The sequence below is a fragment of the Polistes fuscatus genome, unplaced genomic scaffold (assembly GCF_010416935.1).
Source record: "Polistes fuscatus isolate 324 unplaced genomic scaffold, CU_Pfus_HIC Scaffold19, whole genome shotgun sequence".
In the NCBI taxonomy this organism is placed as follows: Eukaryota; Metazoa; Arthropoda; class Insecta; order Hymenoptera; family Vespidae; genus Polistes; species Polistes fuscatus.
This window is the reverse complement of record NW_025113095.1, coordinates 631,046-644,010: the sequence shown is the minus strand read 5'-3', so window position 1 is coordinate 644,010 and position 12,965 is coordinate 631,046. Positions and strand designations below refer to the sequence as shown.

The 12,965-nt window shown below is 31.2% G+C and overlaps 3 protein-coding genes across 4 annotated transcripts in view; 2 read left to right on the top strand and 1 right to left on the bottom strand.

Moving 5' to 3' along the window:
- Positions 1–2,129, bottom strand: part of LOC122515883 (mucin-17-like) — a 30,781-nt gene extending 28,652 nt beyond the window's left edge. Inside the window, exon 1 of the mRNA XM_043633377.1 lies at positions 2,079–2,129. The gene's annotated coding sequence lies outside the window, so the exon portion shown is untranslated. The remainder of the gene's footprint in view (positions 1–2,078) is intronic.
- A 959-nt stretch (positions 2,130–3,088) lies between these two features.
- Positions 3,089–8,174, top strand: LOC122515741 (phospholipase D2). Of its 2 annotated transcripts, XM_043633156.1 has the most exons (10): positions 3,089–3,313; positions 3,652–3,829; positions 3,915–4,275; positions 4,335–4,455; positions 4,519–5,178; positions 5,331–5,598; positions 5,670–5,832; positions 5,916–7,152; positions 7,259–7,588; positions 7,673–8,174. In XM_043633156.1, exons 2-10 carry the CDS (start codon positions 3,700–3,702, stop codon positions 7,772–7,774), a joined length of 3,372 nt encoding a protein of 1,123 aa, XP_043489091.1. In that variant the 5' UTR covers positions 3,089–3,313; positions 3,652–3,699; the 3' UTR covers positions 7,775–8,174. The 2 variants fall into 2 exon arrangements, with proteins under 2 accessions (XP_043489091.1, XP_043489092.1); XM_043633157.1 differs by lacking the exon at positions 7,673–8,174 and having other exon boundaries at positions 5,916–6,913; positions 7,259–7,366.
- A 579-nt stretch (positions 8,175–8,753) lies between these two features.
- On the top strand, positions 8,754–11,639 carry LOC122515939 (nucleolar GTP-binding protein 1). The gene is made up of 9 exons (XM_043633449.1): positions 8,754–8,956; positions 9,043–9,317; positions 9,403–9,640; positions 9,722–9,964; positions 10,042–10,296; positions 10,381–10,668; positions 10,748–11,026; positions 11,114–11,230; positions 11,337–11,639. Exons 1-9 carry the CDS (start codon positions 8,909–8,911, stop codon positions 11,490–11,492), a joined length of 1,899 nt encoding a protein of 632 aa, XP_043489384.1. The 5' UTR covers positions 8,754–8,908; the 3' UTR covers positions 11,493–11,639.
- Positions 11,640–12,965: the final 1,326 nt, after the last annotated feature.

The following is a 12,965-nucleotide window of genomic DNA, read 5'->3' as shown; positions in this document are numbered from 1 at the left end:
AGAGAGATTCGATTTCATTCAGGATTCTACCTACACGCGTGACGTAGTATTTTCTTCCTTTAAAAGGACCATGCGATAAGCTATATACGGATACATTTTTATCTATATTTTTCAAAAGGAGACCAAAAAATAGATGGAAAATTTCCAACTAGTGAAAAATCAAATGAAAATTCACAAAGAGACGATGACGAATAATAAGATAGTCGAGATAAGAAACGTGCGAACTTAAACTATTAAAAGACAATTGCGGATGCACCGAAGCAAAACACCAAGGACGAATGTTGGATCTTTGCAAAGTGGTATTAAATGAAAGAACGAAACGACCACGTTATAATATCGGCCAGCTTTCTATCGTAAAGATATGTTATTACAAGGAAACAAAGAAATCGAACATAAAACAACGATGCAGTTTCTCTCTTTTACACCGATAGACAAAATGAATGTAGAAAAAAATGCAGATAAAAAGGATGGAAAAAGGACAAAATAAGGAGCTAGACAAAATCTGTATAGAAATTCTCGATCTCTTAGTAAAGTTCGATTAACTTAACTGAAATCACGCTCGAGCGAGATCGCAAGCGAATCGAAAGTAAATTCTTTTCGAGTTGTCCGTGGAGCATGTCGGTGGTCGATCGTTGAAACGAACACTATACGCTCGAATCCGATCTATCGAACTAAGTAAGTAAGTAAGTAAATAAACGAGTAAGGAAAAACGATCCTAAGTCTTGTGCGAATTTAAACGAACTCGATAGATGATCGAGATCATAATCGATCAAATTTCGAGAGATCTATCGATCGTTGCTATTATAATTTCAAGGGATCTATGAATCTCTTTGATTTTGCCTATATACGATTTAGAATAGAATGATCAATAGCGAAACTATATAAAACTATATAAAACTATATAAAACTAATGTGATTCAATCTTTCCTCGAACTGGAAAACAAGTTAAATTCCTGAATATAAATCATAAAACAACGGATCAAAACGATTATGTAACAAGTGGACACGGTATACCATTGGAAATTTAATTGGTATTTATGATTGACCATATCAACATAGAAGAAGAAAAATGTCGATATAAATATATAAAGAAGCAAAGGAAGGAAAATTTGAATCATTTCACCTATTTCTCTCGTGTTTTACGTAAGAGAAGAAAAGAAAAAGAGAAAGAAATAGAGAGATACGGAGAGAAACACGAAGGGAACATCTGGTAGTACGTGAAAGTGGTCTGAAAGATTGCCGACAAGGAACGGTCAGTTAATTTCATACCTGTTCGCTTAATATTTCTCTCGACTACGTTCACTCCGGTAGAGATTTCAAAGTTCACTACCGGAAATACCAAAAATAAAATAAACAATAATAAATAAATACAAACAAAAAAGAAAATTAATCTCACGTTTTTCCCTACAAGACTATTACGAATAACTCACCTTGCAACTTCTCAATACTTCCGTCCGATGCAATGTTTCATTTCAATATTACAAACAGGTTGCACTAATATTTTTTTTTATTATTACTTTTTCTATTTACTCGTAGAAAAAACCCACAAATATACAAATATATATATATATATATGTCCTAATTAATGACGAATTCAAAAAAAAACTCGTAGAGTATCACTTCTGAGAAAATAAAATTTGTAAATTTCGCGCGCAAAAAATTTGGAGACAAAACACTGCCGAAAGACGCGGGAAATTTGAATATTTTGAATAAAAAAGAAGGAAGAGAAACGAAATGAAAAAGATTAAGTCTTTCTTACGACCACGTGTATCATCTTCAATCTCTCTTTTTCTTACAAATGTATGTGTACGCGTATATGCGTGCGCGTGCTTATAATAAACGCAACGTTCGAACGTTCGCCGTTACCGAATGCTCGTAGACAAGTGGAAGTCGATCGAACGACTCTCTGTGTCAAAAATCCTCGCTCTGCAAAATGGGGGAGAAAAAAAACATCCAAGTCGACAATGTGTGCCGACGTTTTCCCTTTCGCCCGGTAACCACCACCATACCACCACCATCACCACCACCACCACCACCATCACCACCACCTTCAACACCCGTCACCGTCTTATCCCTACCTTTACCAATGCCATCGACTTTGATCTTCATGACTTTTTTCCACCTCTTTTTCGTTTAACGATAAAGATCATCTTTCATCCTACTTTGGTCTAATTTTATTTATTTCTTCTTTTACTTTCGTTTTCTTTCCTCTTCGATAGATTCCTAAAAAAGAGAAGATACTGTTAGTACAATGCATTCATATTTACTTAATATTCCTATACGTCCCCATAGTTTCGTATTTAAAATTTGAATAACAATAAGCTATAAGTAAGAATGATTCAATCATTATTTAATCGATTAAAAGATCGATATTTTTCTCGTACAATAATATCATTGAAATGAATTTTTTTCTTTCTTTCGCTTTTTTATAATGTTGTAAATATAGTCTCGATCGAAGAGAAAAGAAATTGACATACTTCACATGAGCGAAATTTCTATTCTATCGTGAGGAGAAATGTCTTTGAAAATACAAGCTTTCGCAATAAATTTCACCTAAATTAATACCGATTGATTGCAACCCATTACACGCGTCAATTCTTTTTTCATAATTTAATGAGAGCGAATAAATGCACGCAAAGACGGAGAAAACGTTTGTTCTTCTTCGATGTAACCGGTAGTGCCTTCGTAAGTCATTAATTAAAAATTTATTAAAAATTTACTTAAATTTATTCATTTCCGATACAACGAATTTCAAACTGCAACAAAAGCGGGAAAATTAACAAAAACAAATTATACACGGACAAATACTTATTTATATATTAAATAAAAAAAGTCAAAATCTTCAATGAAAATGAGAAAAAATAATTAATTTCAAATGTTAGTTTCAAAAAAATTAAGAAATAATTATAAGTAAGCTTAAAAAAATATTCTACCGAAGATAATTGTTAATGGAAGATAAAGTCAATTGAATTTCCTGTTTTACCGACAGTGCAATATATTTTATCGATCTACTCGATCATATGTACAATTGTTTCGGTCATTTTCGGTCAAGATCGCGATTAATCGCGCTACTATGATGACAGTTTCGAAGAAAGGAACACGCGTAAGACGCGTAAGCAGTATGCACTTGATACTTCAGTTATTATAGACAAGATTGTTCACAATGAATCGATAATCAATAATAGAATTCACTTGAAAGGGGTGTATTTTTAATTTTTCTCGTAATATATCGTATTGTTTTCATTCATTGTTACGCGCCAAAAATCAACGTTCTAACAAAATTGCTATAGCAGGCAAAAAGAAACAACATTTGGTATCCTTTGTTTTTTTCATTTCGATAATGTTATTTCTTTCACGCATGAACAATGCATTTATTTATGTTTGCGATGCACGTCACAAGAAATTGCAAAACCAAATGAGCTAGACGTGATCTCGATTTCAAGGCTATAATTATCAATAATAATACATGATTGATAATACGTTTTTAATTAAAGAACTTATTCTCTTATCTCATTTTGACACATTGTATTCCAGTACGATTCGTTCCCTTTGTTCTAAAACACTTTTTTAAAGTAGTATACTTTCTTCGTTTAATTGAAGCTATCTGAATGAATAAATTCTTATGAATATATCCTTAAAACAAATTGATAGATATTTTTTACAATCTATTAAGTATTACAGTATTATGAATCGTTGAACATGGAACGTACTATGTCTCATGATTCTGAATTCGACGATGCTCTTGGAGTACCTGATTTGGATTTAACGATTAATGAAAATGGAGAAACTATCAATATTTTAATCAATGAAGAGAATATCGACGAGAGAGGTAATTAGATTACATTGGACGAATATAACTAATAGTAGATAAATTATTATAACATTCTTTCTTGTTTCTTTTATTTCCTATTTAGAATGTACCGGTGTAATACCATTTTCTGCCATACACAACATTCCTATAAAATCGAAGAAACAATGTAAAGATATTTTTATACCTTGCGAGGAAATTTATGTAAGAATTGTAGATAATGAACGTAGTGTAACTACGCATCCTTTAAATCCAAATTTATATACTATAGAATTTAAACACGGTCCGTTTTCTTGGACAATAAAAAAGAGATACAAGCATATTCAAAATTTGCATAATCAATTGAAAATTTATAGAACGAGTTTAAATATACCTTTTCCAACTAAAGGACACAAAGAAAGAAGAAGTAGTTTAAAATCCTTGGCTTATTCGGGAGAGAAAAAGAAAAATAGAGGTGCTTTACCGAGGTATACATTGAAATACATAAATATACTAATGCGTTCTCTATACAAAATCTATTCTATAGGTTTCCAAACAAACCAGATGTTTTAGTCCCTTATGAACAATTAAATCATAGAATGAAAGCTTTGGAAAATTATTTGGGAAATCTAGTTAAAATAGATATCTATAAACAACATCCTGAAACGGTACATATAAAATATTATTACATCTATCGCAAAGAGAATAATTCTTATACTTATTATTTCTAGATCAACTTTATGGGATTATCGTATCTGTCGTTTATAGCTGATTTAGGAATGAAAGGTAAAGAAGGAATAGTCCTGAAACGTACCGGTTCAGGAGCTAGAACTAGATGTAATTTCTGTGGTTTACTGGAAGGCATGTTTTGTGTTAGATGCAATTATTTTTGTGCTTCCATCTGTAGTAAATGGCATAGTCGACATCTGCTTGTTAAAGATACCTTCATAGCATATATGGATCCTAAAGACAACAAATTAAAATCTGTTATTTTAATGGATAATGCTTTTGGTATTAGTTTTGGAATGTATACAACAGGATTACGAAATGGAATACAAATAATAAATCAAAGTAGACACGTTGTCTTCAAATGCTGGACACGTAGACAAGCTAAAGAATGGATTGAATTTATTCAACATGTTATTAATACAGAAGGTAAAGATTTTATAAAAACGAATCCACATAATTCCTTTGCTCCGTATCGTTCTCCTATACCAGCAACTTGGTTCGTGGATGGATGCAGTTATATGTCGGCTGTAGCCGATGCATTAGAAAATGCCAGAGAAGAAATTTTTATTGCCGATTGGTGGCTCTCGCCAGAAATTTTCATGAAGCGTCCTGCAACCAATGGGGATTATTGGAGACTTGATATAATTTTACAAAGGAAAGCAGTAAGTATAAAATCTATAACCAAATGATCTAATTGCCCAAAAATTACTTTACATCATAGATTATTTTTGATGCAACTAGTATGCGAGAGAAGTACACTATAAGAAGTACAAATACACTTAAAATTAAATACATAAATATCTATCTCTTCTAGATAGAAGGTGTTAAAGTATTCATAATGATATACAAAGAAGTGGAAGTTGCACTGGGAATAAATAGTTTCTACAGTAAACAACGACTTGTAGAAAAATGTCCTGAGAACATAAAAGTTTTAAGGCATCCAGACCACGCAAGAGTTGGAGTTTTCCTTTGGGCGCATCACGAGAAAATTGTAGTTGTTGATCAAAGTATTGCATTTCTCGGTGGCATTGATTTATGTTACGGAAGATGGGACAACAATGAACATAGACTAACCGATTTGGGTAAATTCCAAAGTTTTTTTAAAAGTATAACAAACATGGAATAATTAAATATATATATTATGAATGCACAGGATCGGTTCAACATTCCAGTATATACATTCCATCCAAAGGAAAAACAGTAAACACAAGTAGTAAACGAGTAACGCAATGTAACATTCGAAGTCACGTATTACTCCCGTTAGCAATAGCAACTAACACGATAGCTATGGCAACTACGAGAGCTTTACCAGTATTGTATGTCCTATACTAAAAAATTAGTGCTAAATATAAATTGATTAAATAAATATCAAATGTTAATGTTAATTCTGACTTTATAGACCAATGGTAACTAGCAATAAGACATTAAAAGAAGAATATTTACCGCAATTGAATGCGGGTGATCTACTCATGATACCACCATCACAAGAATTAGATACTATGAAGTGCAATACTCCAGAACCGCAAAGAAAAAATTTATTTGACATGGCTATAACAAAAGTTGGAAGAGTCAAAGATAATATAAAAATAAAACGAAAAGAACTTATAAACATGGTGTATAGCTCACATGAAGAAACTGAGATCGAATATGATGAAGTTGATAATGAGATTATGCTAACACCTTTTAGAGATAAGGAAGGAATGATGTATAAAAGCACAGATATATATGACATTTCTGATACGAGCAAAATGTGGCTTGGAAAAGATTATACAAATTTTATCGTAAAAGACTTCAATGACTTGGAAAAACCATATCAAGATTTAGTTGATAGAAGTACAACTCCTAGAATGCCCTGGCACGATGTAGGAGTTCTAATACAAGGAGGAGCAGCTAGGGACATTGCGAGACATTTTATTCAACGTTGGAATGCTATTAAAATGGAGAAAGCAAAGTTAAACGCTGCCTATCCATTTCTACTGCCAAAATCTTATAAAGATTATAGAAGTCATGCTTCGTTCATTCCACAAAAATATATACAGAATGTCAAATGTCAAGTATTACGATCAGTTAGTTCATGGTCTGCTGGCTTTCTGGATTCCGATATGCTGGAAGCTAGTATACAAGAAGCATATATTCAAGCAATAAATAAGGCTGAAAGATATATATACATAGAAAATCAATTTTTTATAACACTTGCAACAACAGAAATAAGCAATGTGAAGAATCGTATAGGAGAAACTCTATTGAAAAGAATTTTACAAGCGCACAGGGAAGGGGCTATTTTTCGAGTGTTCGTTGTCATGCCTTTGCTACCAGGATTCGAAGGTGAAGTTGGTGGTCCAAGCGGAACGACTCTACGTGCTATAACGCATTGGAATTACGCTTCTATATCGAGAGGTAAAGATGCTATTCTAAACCAACTAATGGAAGCAGGTATATCAGATCCTAGCGAATACATCACATTCCATGGACTAAGAACTCATGCTATGCTCAATGGTACTTTGGTGACCGAACTCATTTACGTACACAGTAAGCTAATGATTGTAGATGATAAAACAGTAATTTGTGGTTCTGCTAACATAAATGATAGAAGCATGATAGCTACTAGAGATAGTGAAATTGCTGTCATTATTCATGTGAGTTTATTTTTTGTTTTTGTTTTATTCTTTTCTCTCTATGTCTAGCATCATAAATATGCATATAAATAAACAAATAAAATAAACTGTTATTTCTCGTTAATAGGATTTAGAATTCGATGAGGGGAGAATGAACGACATAGCTTTTCCATGTGGAAAATTTGCTGGATCCTTCAGAAAGCAACTATTCCGTGAACACTTAGGATTGTTGAAAAGTAATGAAAACATCGATTTAACTGATATAATTAAAAAATCTTTCTATAAAGATATATGGTGTACGAGAAGCAGAAACAATACCAAAATATATGAAGAAGTTTTTCATTGCATTCCTACTAACAAAGTTGGTAATTTTGCTACTTTAAAACAATATCAAGATGAAGCCTCTTTCAGTTCTACAGATCCGATTTTAGCTCAAGAAATGGTCGAAAATATTAAGGTTTATCATTTCTTCTATTTTTAACTTTATATCTTATGTTAAACGTGTATCTAATATAACTTAACATTATAACTATTATCTTAGGGTCATTTGGTAGACATGCCACTAAATTTCTTGTGCGATGAAGATTTAAAACCTGCAGCTAGTACAGTTGAAGGAATAATGCCAACAGCTTTATGGACCTAAAATTTAAATAAAGTACTCAAGAAAGAATATTTACATGGCTAATACTTTAAACGGCTGGTTATAACCGTCTGGTCATGCTTGTGAGCCATACTTGCTTGCACTAATTTTAGACTAAATTTTATCTAGCAACTTTTAACAAACAAAATCTTTAGAAAATTTTACTAGCAGAACAGTTAATTTATTTGTTAATAATATATTTATTACAAAAAAAAAAGAAAAAAAAAGAGAAGACGATTGTTATAAAATGAAGAATACTTAGCTTACATTCCAATATATCTACCTCTTTTAATTATATAAATGCTGTTGTAATGTGAATTCTTTTGATTGAAGCATATTATCATCCATCGATGAACTGATGATTCTAAGTATCATTTTTATACAAAACACTTTTACACTGAAATTATTACTGTTTGTTATATATTAATATAATATAATAAGCAATAACACAATAAGCGTATATATTTATGACTCTAATATATATTATTTTGTTTCCAAAAATATTCAACAAAATTAAGAATTTCAATAATTGCATTACATCTATTACCTTGACAGCATTTGCGTTGTTTTACGATGATATTACACGCCATTATTATTACATCGCAAGTAATATCGATTTTCAATCAATTAATAGAATAAAAATAAATATCAAAAGAGATCACTTATTTACATTCTTTTAACAAGTACTTAATAAAAAGCAATAAAAGTGACAGATAAAAAATGTATGTAGTATATTCGGCTATTTTTCGATAAATTATAAATAATTATAATTTATTTCTTATCTCTCTTGTATGTGTTTTCGTTATAACTTTTAAAGATTAAAATAATGTAGAATTTTTCTTATAATTTATTAGTCATTTTAAATTTGAAATTTTTTAATTTGGCGCCAATACGGACACAGAGTAGCCAATAGTTAAAAAAATAATTATGAAGCGCTATCTTGGAAATTTGAAATTTACGAATATAAGGTTGGACAACCTGTTCTTTTTGCGATAGCATCGTGTGCTGTTCCACGTGTTTTTTTATATTTATGTTAAATAACATATATAATTAAAAAAATAACGCACGTGTTTGATCGTGCGATGTTTTATTGTTGCGATTTTTGTATATTTGTAAAAATTATTAAGTGATTTCAAAATGGTGCTGTATAATTTTAAGAAGATTGCGGTTGTCCCAACTGCAAAGGTTAAGATCACTTTAATTTATACAATTATTAATAGAATTAAATCTTTTATTTAGAGATATTTAAACTTTGATTTCTTCTTTTATAGGACTTTATTGATATAATTTTATCAAAAACACAACGTAAAACTCCAACAGTTATCCATAAAAATTATAAGATCACAAGAATACGTGCATTCTATACGCGTAAAGTTAAATTCACTCAACAAAATTTTCATGACAGATTATCACAAATAATTCAAGATTTTCCTAAGCTCGACGATGTCCATCCATTTTATGCCGATTTAATGAATATCTTGTACGATAAGGATCATTACAAATTAGCTCTTGGACAAATTAATACTGCTCGCCACTTGATAGATAAGTAAGTATATTATCTCAACGTAGTTAATAGTATATTCAGTTTGTAATTATATGAACTCTTTACTATGTACTTATTATTGTCATAGCGTTGCAAAAGATTATGTTCGTTTGTTGAAATATGGTGATTCGTTATATCGATGCAAACAATTAAAGAAAGCTGCGTTAGGTCGTATGGCCACTATTATGAAGAGGCAAGCTTCCAATTTGACATATCTTGAACAAGTTCGACAACATTTAGCTAGGTTGCCAAGTATAGATCCTTATACACGCACAATTATTATTTGTGGATTTCCAAATGTTGGTAAAAGTAGTTTTATCAATAAGGTGAGTTGACTTTTGTTCTTAGACAAAAATGATATCTCTAAGCACGTTGTCCAGTTAACTTTGAATTGTTTTTGTACTTAGATTACGCGTGCCGATGTAGATGTTCAACCTTATGCGTTTACAACTAAATCGCTATACGTGGGCCATACGGATTACAAATACTTACGTTGGCAAGTGATAGACACACCTGGTATATTGGATCATCCGTTAGAGCAGAGAAATGTAATAGAAATGCAAGCAGTTACGGCTCTTGCTCATTTGCGCGCAGCTGTGCTTTATTTTTTTGATATATCCGAACAATGCGGACATTCGTTAGAAGAACAGGTGAATAATATTTTATTCTCTCGAGAAATGTCTTGCTTTACCTTTTGCGAAACTAATATTTTCTATTATTACTTCAGGCTAAATTATTTGAATCTATCAAGCCTTTATTTGCCAATAAGCCATTGTTAATCGTAATGAACAAAGTTGATGTGACACGTTTGGATGAACTTCCTATTGAAAAACGCGAGATCTTGAAACCATTAGAAGCGGATACAAATGTGCCAATATTGGAAATGAGTACCTTAACAGATTTTGGTGTTATAGATGTAAAAAACCAAGCGTGTGACCGTTTACTGGCTTTCAGAGTCGATCAAAAGATCAAGACGAAGAAGGTACTTTCCCATAAATAAAGTTTCTATTTTTGTAATATTCACAGACACATCAATTTTTAATCTACTGATTATTGCATATCACAGGTGGAAGGTATATTAAATCGATTACATGTTGCTCAACCAGTACCAAGGGATCAAAAAGTTCGAGCACCATGTATTCCAGAAAGTGTCTTGCTTAAGAAACAAGCTATAGCCAATAAAATGGAACGACAACGAAAATTGGAAAGAGAAATAGAGGAAGAGATGGGTGATGATTATGTACTCGATTTGAAGAAGAATTATGATATAGAAGGAGATCAGAAATATGATATTATACCAGAAATCTGGGAAGGTCATAACATAGCAGATTACATTGATCCAGAAATATTCGAGGTTGGTGTAAATTAACGCACTGCTGTGCATTCATATTCCTGGTGCATTATTATTTATATGTTTCGATGAAAAATTTCAGAAATTAAATCAATTAGAACGGGAAGAACAGTTAAGAGAAGAATCTGGTATGTACGATTACAAATTACCAGAATTGACGGAAACTATGCAGGAGATCGTAGCATTGGCTAAAAAGATTCGCGAGAAGAAGATAATTATGAAGGAGGAAGCTAGAATTCAAAAGGCATCTACGAAACCTGTTATGCCAAGAACAGCTGCAGCTAAAGTACGAGATAGATCTGTCTCCAAATTGAAAGAACAGATGGAAGATCTTGGTGTTGATATGGAAGATACTGAAAATGTAACTACACGTCTCAACTTCTTAACAATTGTAACAAATGTATTACTTAACAATTATTAACAACATTAATATTGTGTTTTTATAAAGGCACACTTTACGAAAAAGAGGAGTAGGTCTAGATCACGTTCACTGACAGCCAATAAGAGAATACGAACGGAATCGCAGTCACGAGCTCGTAGTGAAATGGGCATTAGAGATGTCGATGTGAGTAGAAATAAAAAATATATAAATATATATCTCTCTCTCTCTTCTCTCTTTGGAAAAAAGCCAGTATAAATGGATATAATTCATGAAATTGTTTTTTTAATAGATGAAACTCAAGCTAAAGAACATAGCACACAAGGCATTGAAGAAGAAGGTCGCAAAGAAAGGTCTTAAGGGAGAAGCGGATAGATTTATTGGCACAAAAATGCCCAGACATTTGTTCTCTGGCAAAAGAGGAGTTGGTAAGACCGATAGAAGGTAAACAAATTCATCCTGAAATTTTAACAATTCTTTTGCCTAAAGAAATTAACGAATATGGTTTTCCAATTATATATTTCATAATAGAATTAAATGAATTGTTAGAAATATGCTCGCATATTGTAATAAAAATAAAGAAAAAAAGATTTTTTATTTTTAGAATTTCTTCAGAATTTCTTTAGAATTTCTCATTTTTATCTATCCAATCACATATTCCATAATGAGCTCACCAATTTGCATTTGCCACTAACTACATGATTAATTAAACATTTTTGTTATATTATCAAGACATTGGAAAAGATATGTTTGATATATTAGCGTTTATATAAATCACGGAAAATCTAGTGAACAACAGTAACATACACGCATGAACATAGATATATACCTTTTGCTCGCAATTTATTGAAACATTTAATGTAAAATTCTAAAAGACGAACAAGAATGGTTAGTTGCATAATGCGAAGGTAACCTTCGAACTCGAGCAGATGAAACGTCGTTACGCCCAAGGAAAGTTTATTGCTGTCGTGTCGTGATAACCCCGAAGTGCTGCTCTCCAGAGATTTTAACTTTATTCATGGAATCTATAGTCCTTAACGTTGACACTAATATCACAACGTTCGAGAGTATTGTGCAATTCAAAAGTCAAAGTGTATGTGAATAAATAATCGGAACAGTATTTACACATACACGTACACATACACGTATATAATATGTATATATACAACATATTTTATCTAACACACAGGGTAGCTATAGAAGAAGAGAATATTTTCTCTTTCATTATAACGTAGGAAGTGTCGACCTTATATAAATAATGATACGCAGATCATTAGAAATAAAAAGAAAAATAGAATGACGAGCAAAAAGGGAAAATGCAACAATAAAAAAAAATTGTCCGCTTTTTTTTTTTATTGAAAATTCATCGGTCAGCATATACTTAAGATTTTTCTATAAATTAGAATAATAATAATTTATGTAAATGTTCGTACTCTCTTATATTTTATTACGAATAAATGAAGGGGAATAGAGGATAATAACGGAGTAACGAGGAATTTCTGTGTTCATTGTGCGTAATAGGAAGATATAAATATATATATATATATATTTTTTTTTAATAAAAAATCGGACGAATAATTCAAATATATAATTGGAGAGTTTTAGGAAAAAAGGATGATTATTTTTTTTCAATTGTAATGGTTTTTTACATTATCTGTTATAATAAAGTCGTGTATTTTTTTCTTTTTATTTTATCTAATTTAAATGTAATACGTTTTTCCTATAACGATGTAGATGGAGTAGAGGGATAAGATTAAATTTTTTCTCTCAAAGTAATGCAATGAATTATAATATAATCGTACGGAGATTCTATTTTCACATAAATACTATAGGAACTAATAAAATTAAATAAAAAAAACAAAAGAAAAATGTTTTTTCTTTTTTTTTTCTGTAAAGCAAAGGAGTTTTTAATTGCAAAACA

What these genes read in the sequence shown, in the direction of transcription:
- LOC122515741 (XM_043633156.1), top strand. Translation starts at nt 3,700, where the DNA reads ATGGAACGTACTATGTCTCATGATTCTGAATTCGACGATGCTCTTGGA. An exon ending in AGAGAATATCGACGAGAGAG is followed by an intron (nt 3,830 to 3,914) that starts GTAATTAGATTA and finishes TTTCCTATTTAG; the next exon opens with AATGTACCGGTGTAATACCA. An exon ending in TAATTTTACAAAGGAAAGCA is followed by an intron (nt 5,179 to 5,330) that starts GTAAGTATAAAA and finishes TATCTCTTCTAG; the next exon opens with ATAGAAGGTGTTAAAGTATT.
- LOC122515939 (XM_043633449.1), top strand. Translation starts at nt 8,909, where the DNA reads ATGGTGCTGTATAATTTTAAGAAGATTGCGGTTGTCCCAACTGCAAAG. An exon ending in GCTCGCCACTTGATAGATAA is followed by an intron (nt 9,318 to 9,402) that starts GTAAGTATATTA and finishes TTATTGTCATAG; the next exon opens with CGTTGCAAAAGATTATGTTC. An exon ending in GACATTCGTTAGAAGAACAG is followed by an intron (nt 9,965 to 10,041) that starts GTGAATAATATT and finishes TTATTACTTCAG; the next exon opens with GCTAAATTATTTGAATCTAT.